Raw genomic sequence first — 16,995 nt, forward strand, 5'->3', positions numbered from 1 at the left:
ATTTTATAATATATATATATATATATATATATATATATATATATATATATACATCAACTTTCTACTCTCTGGTGTGATAACTTATCTCTTAGAAAATGATACTTAGTATAACCTAACTGAGGGATACACAATTGTCAACCTTTTACTACCTCTAATAAAAAGATTTCTTCCTTTATCCTATATTTGGCTGAGCCTCTCGTTTCCATATAGCTCAAATCCTTGCAAATTTTGTTTCAGTTTTTCTCATCAACATTCTAAAAGCCAACATTTAAAGAAAAACATTAGTCTATAATGTAAATCAAAGAAAAATAATAAAAAATAAGTAAGTAAAAAGAAATGAATAAGTCTAATTTATTCTTTTTCATCTCTTCATACCGATGTCAACCATACTCTTTCAACCGCATTCAATTTATAGACTCACGTTTTATAGTAAAAATTTAAAACGACCTAGATGTAAAGTTATGAAGACAGAAAAATCTAATAAGAAAAAACAAAATTAATAAAAAAAGAGAAGGTGAGATGGACAAAACTCACTCAAATATTTTTAAAATGTTTATATCGTTGTTGAGCATCAATTGAAAAAATATAAAATAAAAAAATGAGAAAAAATATTCATAAGAACTTACAATTAAATCTTGATAATTTTTTCTCATGAGAATCACAATTGAATCTACAATTGCTTAGAAAATTCATCCTGAAAATAATAACATAAAATAAGCCAGAAGTTTTGACCAGTTATCTAGAAAAACATACAAACAAAGTATTCTGATTAAAAAAAATATAAAATGACATATACTCACATATATCTATATTTTAAAGGGAATTTCAAAACAATAAAAATAAAATAAAAAATGCGAAGGAAACCACTTACCTGGGTGACAAATGGGAAAGGTGGAGTTTTTCTTGAATAATCTCAGGAAGATTTTCGAAACAAATCCCATCTACACATTTTTTTTAATCAAGCAATACCCACATCGTTAATCATGAGATCAATGTTCCAAAGGAAGAAAAAAAAAGGAAAAAAAAAATAGAAAATATCTCCAATTGAATCATATTTAACCAGCCTAGACATGTTCTCAGAATCCTCAAATCACTTAACCCTTAAATGTGAGAACATGAAACCTCAGGACAAGAGAACTGCCTTTGAAGAATTCATTTATAGGCAAGAAGGTCTTTGAACCTATGAAGCACGGACGCCCCAGCCCCTTGCCGTGTCCGGTGTCCGACACGACACCGACGCCCGTGTCAGGGTTGAGTTTGATGTGTATGACAGGTGTCCACATGTCCGTATCCGTATCGTGTATCCGTGTCAGTGTCGATGTTTCATAGCTTTGAACTTCCTATGCAATCAGATTCGTTGTTTTCAAAACTTGTTTAAAAAACTGTAGTAATCCAAAAGTTGTTAGATAAATATATTTGAACATGATAAAAGTTCACTAAACCGTAGTGAAATATGAAAATCATTTATGTATAAATATATTGAATGAAATTAAAAAATAATTATCTAAATTTAAAATCAGTTTTAAAATAAAAATATGCATATTAAGTTTTTTTTAATAAGATAGTATTGTAGTGATATTTCATGAGAAAAACTTAGTACAAAGGGGAAGGATTCAAAGTTGCCATCTACTAGTCATTATTAGAAAAATCACTGCACAATTAGTTAAGGTTTCAAATTAGCGGACAAATCAACAACAAAAAAGAAATAAATGGAAGTTGGATTTGCCTCACACAACATTAAAAAAAAAAAAAAAAAGACTTGGGATTTTTATTAGTGTGTTATGCTTCAGATGCAAATGAACTTAATCTAATTTGTAGAAAAGAAATAATAAATATAAAGACTTATCATATAGACAAAAACTATGTGCAATATAAAGAAATCAACAAATTTCTATACTCATTGGCTGTAATGAGCTGTTAATTCGTTGTGACAAATATGTGGAGTTTTAGTTTTTAGAAGAAAATTTGTTGTAGCTAGTGTCAATTCACTATGCTAAAACTAAATTGATTTTGGTTTTTCAAAAACAATTTTTGGAGAGAAAAATGAATTAACAAATCAAAATGCTACTAAGATGAAATCCATAAAACTCTTCATATGAAACTCGTTCTTAATCAATCTCCTAGTAGATTTAACATCAAAGAGAGTAATATTAAGAATAACGTACTTACCTGACATTATCAAGCTCAAAACAATGAAGATTTGTACAAGATCAAGTTACTTATTTTTACTGCCCACGAAAAGCTTGAGTTTCCCTATGAGTTACATTTTTAGATCCACTTTTCTTTTCATAATCATAAAGAATAGCATTAAAGTCACAAAGAATTACCCAAGGACCCCATTATTATAACTATATATCTTCATAGTCTTTACTCATATGTCTAAGACCTGGAATTTGGTGTCATTTACTAATGTTTTTGAAAGGAAATAGTAATATATTATTTGACACACTTTTTCAACATACATTTATTATTATTATTATCACATAATTTAAAACAAATTATACTAACAACATGATTTTATTTAAATTATGCTACTAGTATCTCATGTATCACATAAGAACATTGAATAAGGAACCAATCAGAAAGCAAGTAATATCAGAAAGTCGTTCTAACAATTAGCATACTACTAAATATACAAAACTCACTTAATAAATAGTCTCAGCAACTTAAGTATGACACTTATGCAGGGCTTCCTCAAGTAACAAAATCCTGAAAACAGCGTAACGATGAATCAAGAATTGAAGGATTTCTCTTATTCTATGAATCAAGAAGAAAGGAATTCCCTTCACATTTACATGGCATTCAAAAAGAAAGAGAATCAGAATGCTGCTGGTAGCCTCTTATACTGATATTCTCTTAATAGATGAGTAAACAAGGCAAATTTAGACTTCAAAGGAACTCAACAAAGACATAAATGATTCAAAGCTATAACTATATACTTTATGCTTACATGGCGCATGGTTGCCAAACAAGATATATATCATAACTAGTATGGTTTTGCCTTATATTCCCCCCTCTATACATGTGCTTCTTCAGTTGCCTTATATATATATATATATATATATATATATATATATATATATATATATATATATATATATATATGAATTTATTTACTTTAAGTTGTGAAATTTTTTCACTGTTCTTACTTGTAACTGGGAGAATATATATGCTGAATAATGCAATGGGTGACTTTAATTGGGAGAATATGCTTGCTCCTAATCATTTGAGCCACTTGTTTTCACATATTTTTCTGGTCCTATTGTTATGCCATAGCAGATTTTGATTGTTATATACCGAGGGTGGGGTTGTGTCATGTGTGTTTATATGTACTTGAATGTACTCAACAAAAGAAAATGTGTACTTTTTTTAGGGAGAAAAAAATGTACCTAATAGGGGATGACGCGCGGCGCCTCCAAGAGCTCCTCCAGTCCTCTGAGCTCGCGCGGCGCTGCTGCCCTTGCAGAGCGACCACGTATTCGAGGATGGGAGGTCGTAGAAGCTAATAGGGGATGCTTTCAAGTTTCAATACTTATAGTTTCTCATGGACAAATCAGAAGAAATTCATAACATGCACATGCATAAGCTAATTGTATGGCAGATATGTGTGTGTGTGTATATATAATCTTACTTGTTGTGCATACGTACTTAATCCAAAATCTGTAACTTTCAGAATAGCATTTGAGTCCAGAAGAAGATTCTCTGGCTACAAAGTGCATTCAATATTGAATATGAGTTTGATCCTTAATTTAACTCAAAAAGAAAAAAAAATGATTCCTCAAGAAATGTCTGCTTATAGATTAAGAAAACAAATCCCTCAAGAAATGCTATAATAACAAAACTTTTCTGCTACAATAATCCTTAACCAGTTCCTTAATCTCTCCCCCAATACCAAAAAAAAAAAAACAAAAAATATTTGAATTATTAACATGATCAACAATAACTTCATTTCAGATTAGTCTGATTAATCTTTAAGGGGAAGATAGATCAAGTATAAAAAATAAGAGTTAAAAAATCATTAATCAATGTCATAACTTGCTCCAAAATGAATCATTGATCAAGCATAAAAAATCATTGCTGTCTGTTCCTAGCAGCCTTTGACTTTAGCTTGCTCCAAAATGAATCCATAGATTTGAAGAATTCACACAAGCATAGCATTAATTTCAAAAGCATTAATTCACACAAGCATAGCATTAATTTATCTCACTGATCCATCAAACAATGGCAAGCAGAGATGGCTTTGGATTTGAGTATGTTCAAATTGTTTCAATGAAGTTCAAAAGTTGGTAGAAACTATCATTACACTTGTAATTTCTATTAAATAAGATCATAATAAGGAAAAAAGAAAGAACACACAAAGGAATAAGGATAAGCTATCTTCCTAAAACTAATAGTTACAAAAACACAACTATAGATGAAACTTGAAAGTGGACAACAGAAGCTTTTGGGTGGCCTCTACTCTGCAGATCCAATTCAGGAATGTCACAAACCCAAACCCTCCCAATCTCAATGAAACGATGATGTTGTTAAACCCCTAAACACGAATAAAACAAAAACCCTAGCCCTCCCAATCTCAAACCCCTAAACAAAAACACGATAATGCATACTGTTAAACATGACCATAAGAAAGGGAGATTCAAACCTGGTTTTGTGAAAGACGCAAAGACACGAGGAGACCAAACACGCGAAGAAGAAGGAGAAAGAAGCAGCAGTGCAAGGGAGTAGGCGAAACAATGCTCTCAGCTCAAACTGCGATGACAACAATCAACATGGCAGCTGAAGCGGCGGTGACGATGGACACGATAACTGAAGCAACGGTGACAACACACAGGTGGGTTTTTGAGTGGTTGGCTTGACCTCCGATTCTGCAATTAAATTTTAAGCCCTCTCAAGCAATTTATCTTTATGACACTAAAGTTATATACGTATATACGGTTCATCTCTTTTTTAATTTTTTTATTATTAAAAGTTAAAATCTAATGTTAAAATATAATTTTAATGTTTTTATAGTTATTTAAAAATCATATTTTAATATATATTTCATTAGAAAAAAGAAAAAAAAATTAAAACCATAATTTAACATACTATTTCAATTTTCAGAAGAAGAAAAATGTTTTAAGCAAATAAAAAGCAAAATCGTATTTAGATATATGATTTCTTTATTATGAAATTATATACAAAGTATAACTTATCTATTTTTGTAATTTAAAAAAAATATCGTTTATGATCATTTTTTAAAAAAATTATTTATTTCCCTAATTAATCCAAAGTCTGAACAACATCACCCACCGCAGGATTAGAATGATTTTGTCTCATTAGGGATTTATCATAGTATAACTTATTCTTTTTTTTCATTTTCATATAATAAATAAAATATAAGATAAAAAAGGAGGCTACGGGGTTAGTTAGCATATGTTTTTAAAAATGTTTTTATGGAAAATTTATTTGTTTTTCATTGAAATAAAATATTATAACTAAGTTACAAATTTTATATTTTTCTATAAAATAAAAAATTTAGTAAATAATCTTAATAATTATTAATGCATATTAAAATTAAAATCAAAACATATTTACATCAATAAAAAATATAATTTTTTAAAATAATAAATTATTTATATTTAATCTACAGTTAATTATATCCATAAATAAAAGTAGCCGTAGGTATAAGTTTGTAGAAATTTTAAAATATAATGATGATTTAATATTTATTTATTGAATGGTAACAAATATCTTATAAAATATACTTTTTAAATATTTATTGGACATTTTGATAATAAATAATATATACATTGCTTGTATAAATATTTTTGTATGATAAATTTTTTATTTTTATAATAATTAAATAAAATATATTAATAATAAATTTTAATTGTTTAACGATATAATCGTTTTTACCAATATTTTATAAAAATTCTATAAAAGTTTAACTCTACTATTAAAAATAGTTTTTTTTTTAATTTTCAAATGAACTAATATGCAATAATTAATATAAATGTGCGTTATATTTAAATGATAATCATGAAATAATAAAATTAAAATTATAGAATTTATTTTAAAATTTTAGTTTAATTTTTAAATGCTTACCTTTTGAATTTGTTATTGTTTATTAATTATTATATTTTTTTAATTAAAATATAATTAATAACTCAATATATGATTTTTTAAAAAATATATAAATAATTATAAAAATGTTTATATTAACATCGGTTATTTTAAAATCGATGTTGTAAGTGCTTAGACGACATCGATTTTTAAATAATCGATGTTAAAATCGCAACTGTTAACATCGGTTATCTGAAAATTGATGTCGTTAAGCACTTACAACATCGGTTTTCAAATAATCGATGTTAAAATCACACTAAATTGTAGTGTTAACATCGATTATTTGAAAATTGATGTTGTAAGTGCTTAACGATATCGATTTTTAAATAATCGATATTAATAGAACGATATTAAAACTTATTTTTTTAGTAGTGAAAAACATAAAAACTATGTTTTTAAGTTTTCAAAATCATTTTATAGACTTTATTAACAAAATCCACAATTATGAACAAAAATCATAAAGAAAAGTTTAAATAATTGTTAACAAAATAAGGTTTGAAAAATAATTATCACCCTGCACTTGCCAAAAGACTTCGGGATTTTTTCTTCAAATAAGTTGTCATACAAATGCATACAAATAAGGTTCTTCAATTCACTAAGTTCCACAGGAATCTTGCCATTTATGTTATTCCTATAGTACTCCTTACCATACAAATGCATACAAATAAGGTTCTTCAATTCACTAAGTTCCACAGGAATCTTGCCATTTATGTTATTCCTATAGTACTCCTTGCACTCACCAAAGAAATGGGGGAAAACTAAGAGCATATTTGATTATTATATATGAAGGAAAAAGAACTTATATATTTTTGTTCCGAGTAACTAGAGAAATGAAGAGCATAGATAGATATAGGAATTTGAGGTGGGGTTGGTGGGAAAGTTTTGGGCGCAAAGTGCCACAGAGCTTAGAATTGCCCAAGTCTCTTTCTTAAATTGAAAGAAGAAATAAAGAGGTGATTAGATTTGAAGTCTTCACACTCATAGCTAGCTGATGCATTTGTTTAAAAGACAAAGTAAAAAAGATAAATGATAAAATGAATTTGTGTTCAAGAGGTAGCTGGGACAAATGTGACACAATACAGTTGCTATTTTGAAATGTTGGTGCTTCCTTGAATCAATTAATGATCAATATTAAATTAAGCTATTCAGCAAATTTTAATAATCAAAACAAATATCATGCACAAACATTTAATTTGAATTTAATCATGAAGTTCTATTAACTAACAATATTATATATATATATATATATATATATATATATATATATATATATATATATATATATATATATATATATATATATATTATTAAGTAACAATATTAAGCGATCGATGATACAAACTTATTATCTTAGTTCTTTGGATGAATAAGTATTTGGTTATTTGCCGTATGATAAGTGAATGCAGGTTATGGGAGACTGCATGGTCAAATCATGGGGGTATAATTTGTAAATTTGGGTGAGAAGATAAGGGAATATAAATGTTAATTAAAGACATGGCAGGTTGAACGACATGACAGGATACGTTTTATTTTAATAGGTGATTTCGTGGGATGTAGTTACTGTGCTTGCTAATGGGTAGTTGTTCATTATTGTGGTTCTATTAATGCTATAATAATGTGCAGCCATACTTATGTTATATAATATCTTTTTTAATTGATAAAAAAAATTGTTACGTTGTCATGAAGTCTCAAACAATATATATATATATATATATATATATATATATATATATATATATATATATATAAAATTGATCATCAACTATTTTAAATAGAAAAAATTTAAAAATATAATTTATAAAAAATAATTACAAATAATTATCCTATCAGACACCTTAATAACTTTGAAAATTAACTGTCTATTAAAGCTATTATTACATACATCATCAATAAACCGTTTTATTTAACAATCAAAACTAAAACAATTTTTTTTTAAAGACTAAAATTAAAATAAAAAGCTTTATCTTTAAAAGACTAATCCTATTTTATAGGAAAAAAAATTATTGAAGCCTTTTAATTTAAAATGATTTATTTTAACTTTTATTTTATTTTCCTTGTCAAAATTATGTATCAAAGTTTTATAATTAAGTACTTCAAACATTTTATATATTCTTAATATATGAAAAAGAAAATCCATTCACCCTATTATTTGACATAAGTAATCTTAGATAATATTTTATTCATTATAACTTTTTCAACAATAATGACAATAACAAATATTATTCATAAATTTTAAAAGCAATGGGTTTATTTTATTTTTATTTTTAAAATAAGCTTTCTATATAGTGCAATACTTTTAGTAAAGTATGAGTTTTCATGGATGCACTTCTATCTAGCTAGCAATAACTTTATTCTTAAAAACAAATCAGCGTTGGTATTTTTTTTCAGTCTTCACACTCATAACTTTATCCAAAGTTTTCAATATACAGAATTCAAATAGTCAAATTAAAAGTTTAATTCATTTGATTCTCATACATAAAAAATGCGTAAATTTTATTAATTTTTCTTGTAAATTGAAAAACTTAAATACATGTTAGAGATGGTTTTAACCATGAATAAGTTATAGTCTTGTACCACCTATTAGTTTCTCCTAAAATAGATGCAAAATAATTCTCTTAACTTTTTTTTTTTTGTAGAAAATAATATAAGACTACAATTAAATAATTTACGATAACACTTATATTCATATATTAAGATTATATAAAGTCTTACTAACATTAGTATATCATATCATAAAAAAGTCAACTATCACCTAAATCTTTAAATTAATAATAAACAATTCATTTTGAAACGTGAAAAATGTTTTGGGACCCTAAATATTGGGGCCTAAGACAATTGCCTGGCTTACAAGACCCTGTATATAAGTCGGATATGGTTGCAATATTCTTCACCACCTCTCATCCTTGCTCTTGTTTGTTCCTTTTATTGTTTCTTTCTTGATCATGTCGCTTGTTGGTAAAATTAGTACTGAAATTGGGGTTCATGCAACTGCTGCAAAGTGGTTCAACCTCTTTGCAACGCAGCTCCATCATGTTCAAAACCTTACTGATAGAGTGCATGAAACCAAGCTGCATCATGGTGATGACTGGCATCACAACGAGTCGATCAAACACTGGACTTGTACAATAGGTAATTATATAAACTTCTATTAACTATATTTATACTCAAACACAAATCGGTAGATTATTATTATTTATCCTAATTTTGAATATATTTTTAGATTTTATAATTAATTCTCTTTGTTTTAGTTTTAATTCTCATATTATAAAAGTTTACTTTTGAGTTTCTAGCTACAATTTCTTTTGGTTAAATTAGAATATTGATTATTGATATATGGAATAATAAAAACCACAATATAGCAAGACATTATGATAAGATTAATTTCTTAGTGACTTTGAAGTATAAAAACTAAAATTAATAAAATTGAAAAAAATTATCAATGTATTTTACTTTTTTGTATAATTAACTTACACAGTTGTGTTTTATTGATCTTGATTGCATGTGAAACAACAGATGGTAAGATTACAACATGTCTGGAGAGTATTGAATCCGTTGATGAACCGAACAAAACAATCACCTACAAGCTCTTCGGAGGAGATATTGGTCATAAGTATAAAGTCTTTAAGCTCATTTTTCAAGCTATTGACACCGATCATGGGGGTGTTATTATCAAATGGACCGTTGAATATGAGAAGATTGATGAGAATGTTGATCCTCCGTATGGCTACATCGAATACCTGCACAGTGGCAGTAAACAGATTGATGGCAATCTTCTCAAGCCATAGCTCCAAAAGTTATGCAGAAAATAATTAATAAGTAAGAAATAATTGGCTTGGCCTTAGAATATATAGTGCTTGTCTAGTTATCAGTATAATCGGTGTGATGTTTGACGATCGAGAAAGATGCTTACCTAGATCGTTCGTTTTGCATGGAATAAATTTGGAAGTGTGTTAAATTATGTTATATATAGTGCTCAATGTGATGCATATAATGGATATTTATGTTTCACATAAATATATATATTAAAATACAAAGAAATCCTTCTAAATCTTTTTAAGAAAAATCTTTGTAAAATCCCTTAAAAATTAGTTATTCAAAATAAAATTAGAGTTTGGGAATTAACTTTGCATCACATATATAATGTTTTTTTTTCAGTAAAAAAAAGTTAAAGATAATTATTTTATGTATTTAAAAGCTGAATATTATTAGAGCAGAAAATTACATCATTGGCAATTATTTGGTCCACCTAATCAGTAACATCTTCAATACAGAAATTATTATAATAATTACCAACAATAATTGACATTCGTGTCAATAGTAAATAATTTCTGTGTTTTAATTAAATGGTTTAAGATTTAAATATTTATTTGCCTTTGGGTAAATAATAAATCGTGTAAGAAAAAAAAATTTCATTTTGTATAAGATAAAGGTCTTAGACAAAGATTTATCATTATTTTTAATAAAGATAACTTCTTAAGATGTTAACAAAAATATTATTGTGATAATTAAACACTAAAAATGCTAAAGTATGAGCAGGTTGGTTCCCACATTTTTTGGTGAACAATATGTTACATTCAGCCACCATAGAATGTAATAACTATCTCCCTTGGTTAGCACCCTTCTTCCACATTTGCACCAAATCAGACTCGAAAACCACCTCTGTCAGCAGTAATTATTGCTTAACGATAAGAAAAGGCTTCTGCTTCCCTGAGTTCCAGTATCAATCACGAGTAATCAAGGTTTTAAATATTGGTCGAGGTCGCATTACGATTTCGTAGCACTTGTTAATATAGCGGCAAATTACAAATAAATCAGGCCAATGTGGTCCCAATTGTGATTGTGAAGAGTTGAAAAACTTTGAAATTACAGTCCAAATCCGAATCATATGGTCGTGAAACATTTTTGAAAACCCAGACCAGTGCTTACACATTTACGAAATGGCGGCATCGAAATTAATCTTATAGACCGTTAATTATGATGGCAAAGATTTCCAATTAACCACCACTGTCATTAGTGTCCATACATTTGTTTGATCGTGCTGTACATTTGTTTTCTCAACGCGGTACCCTTTATTCCACATACATTTATTCATAGTAATAAATTAAGTGGAGTATAATATTAATGATTTTTTTTTTAAAAAAAAATCTTTTTCTTTTTTAAATTCTACCTAGCTTATAACTAGCTTTAATTAGGGTAGGTCTTCTTTGGTTTAAAAAGGAAAAAATTGAGCTGTGAATAGGAAAGAGTAAAGAGCACTTTACATTAAGAGAGAAGGAGCAAAGGCGTGTTTGACGGCTTTGGAGGTGAAGTAATTTGTTCTCCATTATCTCTCCATCAAGAGTTTTTTCCTCTATTGGTAGTAGCTAAATTTTCTCCTCATTTAAGTTTAATATAATTGGTCATATTTTCATGTAATTTTTACATTAATTGTTTTCTATTTCATTTAAAAATTGTTATGGTACTTGTTTTTGGCTTGATCAACCAAATTTGTGATTCTAATTATTTGTTTTTAATTGAGAAATTTTGTTGGATTGTAAATTAAAAAAGTAATAAATCATTTTTATGTCTAGACATAGTGTAAAGATGATCGGTTAAAACTCTTCTTTTTAATGTAAATACCTTGGTTACACTAATTTAAGGGACTTAGATTCTTTAACTTAAGGATTAAGACTAGAATAATTTTGTGGGTTGATGGTAACCAAATTTTAATTGAATATGAATACATAATGATTTTATGTTAGGAATGCATAAATGTAGTGCTAGTAACTATGTCAAGTTGGATATTGTCGATGTCCTTACATGATATTGAAAAGTGGATTCTGCATCTCATGCATTAAGGATTTGGGTCAATAGTGAACTTATATATAGCTTTGTTTGAAATAACAAAATGAAGTATGAATATACTTTTATTAGTTGCTTTAATCTACGTGTTTAATTGAAATGGTTTTAAAATCTAAACTTTTTCCTCTACAAACAATTAATAATAATAATAATAACAGTTCGACCACGATTAAACCAATGTCTTAATTGGTTCGATGATCAGTCTGATTTTATAAATATTAAGCAAAACTGTGGATTTCATGGTGGAGTTAAGTCATGGCTGTAAATGGGTGTCTGGACAGTTTAGTTTCATTGCATCTTTTTTTCATGTTATCTCTGCTGTGACTATGGATGATGGCTGTGCTGGGAAAACAACCCTAGCTTTGTTTATGCTTTGCTGATCTCATAGTGGCTTGCCAGATTGTTTGCTTTCAGTTTTAAATGTTATGTTACCTAAGAGAACATTCATAAAACATGGGTGAAAATTATGTGTATATTTTTTGGTTAGGATTTGCTTTAGGTTCAAGTTTACTTTCATTTGGTTCATGAGTATGCACAAAAACAGTAGAGTACACCTAAATATTCTTAGAAGTAAAGTGAATGAGAGTATGTTATCTGAAAAAAAAAAAACCTTGTGAAAACATCAAAAAGAGTTTTGAAGTTCAAAACTTTGCTATACTTGTTAATGATCAAATAAGTTCCAACTAAGATTGCTTCACCCCAAAGATATTTTGGTTCATATGTTGAAACAACCCTAACTTCGAGTATATGCTTATTTTTTGTTTGTCATTCCATTTTGTTGTTCGTGCCAACACAAGACATGGTGTGCAGATACAGGATCAGGACTGATGCTTTGGTACTGTGTAATTTTAGGAGAAGGAAAAGATATTTTGTATTATTGATTGATTTGGATTTACATGATTTATAAAGGCAGAGAGCTGATAAGGAGAGATCCTAACCACCCTGATTACGGAATAAATATTAGCATAAGATACGGATAAAATAAGGGAGTATCAAATCAGATTATTATGCACTTGATTGTTACAATATAACTCTTCTAGAAACCTTATTTGAAATTTACAAGAAAAGCACATACTGTGGGAATTTTTTAAAATTGAAAATGTTCTACATTTATAATTTATTTCTTGTAATTTTCTTCCCAAGTTTTTCTTTTTCCTCTTTTTTGTTTCTGGTTCTGATATAGTTTATTAAAATTATGATGCATTTGTTTTCAGGCTTGAGGAGCTCCAGCTTTCGGATATCAAATTTCTTTATGGTTGTTCAAAGCCAACTATTGTGGTTCTTTACCAGGTTTCTAATTTTATTCTATAGGGAAACTCTTGGATTTGATTGTTGTTGATGCTTGAATCTGGGAAGATGAGGGAATCTATGAAGGGAATTGGAGAAGAGAAGTGGGAAAAACAACGGAAGAAAAGAGAATTTGATTTATGAATTTACGGACCTGTTGTTGCTTTTGTCGTCTAGCTTTGTGGGCAGAGAAGAAGAAAAATGGGGAGAACGGGATCAAGAGAAGGAGTAAGCTAAAGAAGAAAAAATATCTTACATTTTGTAATAATTTTTAGTCATTAATATTTTTATTTAATTAATAATGTTAAATTTAGATGGACATAAAAATCATTTTGAACTAATTTGAAAAGATAAATGATCAAATTAAATAAAAAAAATAAAGTATCAAATATGTCATTTGTTCTTACCAATATTCTTTCTTAAAATACCATATAATATACTTTGAAGATGGTTTTTTTTAAGAAGTATAATTTTCTTTAGGAAAAAATATTAAGAATTATTTTTATCATGATTTTTAATTTATTGGGTAAAATATGCTTGGGTTCCTGTAAAATTTAAAAAATATTAATTTTATACTCATAAAATTTTTTATATTAATTTGATCCATGTAAAATAAAATATATACTTTTTTAGTCCTTAATGATAACTTCATTAAATCGTAATTGGTCGTGATTAATAAAGGTAATTTGATTAAAAAAGAAATTTTTTTAGACTTTCTCATGAGATTAGGGGGAGATGAAACAATAAGTTTTAGTGTCTAGTGGGTGTGCTCGAGAAGAAAGAAAGAAAGAGGGAGTAAGTACACCTCTTAAATGATCAGCAAAATTATGTTTTTATCTTTACCTGAATCAAATTAATATAAAATTTTTTACAAAGACAGAATTAATAATTTTTAAATTTTATAGGGATCTTGGACATATTTTATCCTAATTTATTTAATCTAAATGAATATTTATTAATTCTTTAACAAGTATTTTTTTTAGAGGATTAACAAGTATTTCATATACATACTGATTAACAAAACGGTAAACTAAAATAGGAACAAAAACATTGGATTAAGAATTTTGCTGTTACCAGTTTCATACAATTCAGTATTTGAATTCCAGAAAATATGAAGAACAAATTAATTACGTTATTAGAATTCCCCTTATGGCATATAAATCTCCTCTGATTAGCTGATATTTCAAAACTTTTTTTTGTAGAAGCCCTGATATTTCAAAACTACGTAACATTATCTATTACTTTTGTTTTTTGCAGTAAAAAAAAAAAAAAAAAAACCTCTATTACTTTTTTAAAATTTAATTGCGAATTCCGTATAACATATAGCTATTTATATCAAAAGTATTTCATTTCACTTTTATATATTCTAAAATATAAAATTACTAGTTTGAAACTTAACTGGTAAAGGGATACGCATACATCAAGAGATACGCGATCTTTTCAATTCCAACTTTGCAAATTACGTGCTGTTATATCTAATTATAAGAAATCTTTCATAATTTCTTAGTAGCTAAGTTGCCTCCTTCAAATAAAATAATGTAGCCAAGTTGCCTATAATGAATCATACGGGAAATTTGAATTTAGTCAAGGCGTTTGCAATCCAGCGCAAAAAATACTTGATTGCGCATAAAAAAAAACTGAAATATTTGTTCAGTGATTCTTTAATTAGCAAAATCAATTAGATGATAAATTTAAGTTGCCTACGGTATAGAGATATAAACACAAATTATTTGTTTATAAAGCGTTTACCAAAAAAATTATTATAAATTAAACGATACATCACGATGTCGCCAAATAATTCAGAAAAAAAATGTCACCAAACAATTTCACTGGTAAGCAAATGTTTTAGATAATTTTCTTAAACAAAAATGTAACATACATAATTTAGGCTATGTCTTTAAGAAGTACTATATGATCTAGAAAAGAAATTAAAAAATGAAATTAATATAAAACTATATGAATTGGAGATAATCATATATAGAGAGAGATACAAAGTTGCAACTCATTTGCATATGATTTAATTAATGGTCATGAATATAAATCATAAATAATTATAAGCGATAAGGGGTAAAAAAAAATAGCAGGAGAAATTGGAACACTTACTGATAAATATTCATAACACTCCTTTTTTGAATCTATACTTTTTTAAAATGTATGTGTGTGATTGTAAAAGAATATCTCGGCCAACCATCAACATTTTTTTCCACATGATTGTCCACTCTCATCAATGATGTTTTGCATACGCCCTAGGGTTTAAACCCTTGATCAAATACTTAAGGAGTTCAAGCCCCGACCACTTGAATCAATCATCATTGGTATGCGATTGTTAAAAATCTCATGTAACTAAAAAAATGTGGAACAAAAATTCAGTTAAGAAAAAATGTTACATCATTTTTATGTTTAGGTAATTGTCCCTAATCTTATTATTACTTAATTATATTTGCATGGATTCCCCACTTAAGAGTTTCCATAGTTTATATTAGTGATTTTTATTAAAAAAAAAACTTATTATCTCCTTTATATTAACCGATTATGGAAAGTAATGTCTATGTAATCTTTGAGTTAATCATTAAGGAACTTGATTAATTCAAAGATTACATATTGTTGAAACCCTATAAGACAAGGCATTTAATGAAAAAAGGGTGCTTGAAGAGGGAAAAGAAGTTGAAGAGACAAATATGGGAAAGTTTATTTGACAAGTGAAAGCATGCAGTAGGGTTTCAACAATTTGCCAACTTTCGTAGAGGTGCATACTAGGGCTAAGGATGTGCAGGGGGATAAAGCATATGCCATTATTTGTTGACCTCCTAGCAAAGGGTTGAAAAAGTCGTCGAAAAAAACAAATTTTGCTTTGTGTGAAAATGTTTCCCTAAAGTATTTGTAGGACACATTCCTACAACTTTTTTTGGGCCTAGTGATAAAGGTCCCCTATCGTCTTATTTACAATTGGTGGCTACAACTCTTGTTGGGCACGAGAAAGGATCTATTAGGCCTAACAAAGAGGGTGGGTTGGTTTTACCTCTTTCTCTAGATCCAATTGCTATGATTAATATGAAGGGTATGGACAATCAATCTATAGAAGGTATTGGCTTTATGGAACTAACCAAGATTTCTCTTATGGGTGAAGAAATTGATTCTACCAAGGAAGGCTCAATTGGAGTCTTGAGAAGATGATCAATCGAGGGAAGAGGCAAGAAGATCAAAGAATGTCAAAAGCCAAGATACAATTGAAGGAGACCCAACCATGTTAAAGGGTTTACTTTCAATAAAAATTTGAGGAAATAGCCAAAGATTACTCAGAAGGGGAGCATGGAAAAGTTATCTAAGAAGGCTATTTAGGAGGGGTGATTCCTTTTTTGAAGATATACGCAAAATACATTTATCTAAAGGCCATTTGCAGGACAAACACATAAGGATTGATAGGAATGGAAAACCAAGGGATAGAAAGGGTGAGATGATTGAGGATCAAAGTAGGAATTCCAACTTGTGCAAGCCCAACTCAAATGCTTGCTTTCGGTATGAAAATATGCATCTCAAGAGGAAGGAGGTTCACTAGATTTTTAATGAAAACAAGAAAGCTAGTAGACTAAAGGCATCAGGGGAAACGATAGGTGTCAAGTTCAAGGAAGATGTGGACGATATTATCAAAAGGTTTACAGGAGAGAGTTGTTTTGTCTAATAGGAGAGGTAAGAAAAGTGTCTTGTAAAGATACTAAGCTAGAATATAAGGGGGCTCCAGGGACAAGTGAAATGAAGAGAGCTAAA

At 28.3% G+C, this 16,995-nt stretch overlaps 1 protein-coding gene and 1 long non-coding RNA gene across 2 annotated transcripts; one reads left to right on the plus strand and one right to left on the minus strand.

Moving 5' to 3' along the window:
- Positions 1-4,892, minus strand: LOC102666154 (uncharacterized). The gene is made up of 4 exons (XR_001389521.2): positions 3,390-4,892; positions 872-2,709; positions 627-694; positions 1-254 (listed from the first exon to the last, which is right to left on the minus strand). It is a non-coding gene; the product is annotated as an uncharacterized lncRNA (long non-coding RNA).
- A 4,099-nt stretch (positions 4,893-8,991) lies between these two features.
- Positions 8,992-10,052, plus strand: LOC100500325 (uncharacterized). Its single transcript, NM_001249451.2, is given in 2 exon segments — positions 8,992-9,231; positions 9,616-10,052. Coding segments are annotated over 2 exon segments (459 nt in total). The 5' UTR covers positions 8,992-9,044; the 3' UTR covers positions 9,888-10,052.
- Positions 10,053-16,995: the final 6,943 nt, after the last annotated feature.

This window comes from Glycine max, chromosome 8, assembly GCF_000004515.6.
Source record: "Glycine max cultivar Williams 82 chromosome 8, Glycine_max_v4.0, whole genome shotgun sequence".
NCBI classification, from domain to species: domain Eukaryota; kingdom Viridiplantae; phylum Streptophyta; class Magnoliopsida; order Fabales; family Fabaceae; genus Glycine; species Glycine max.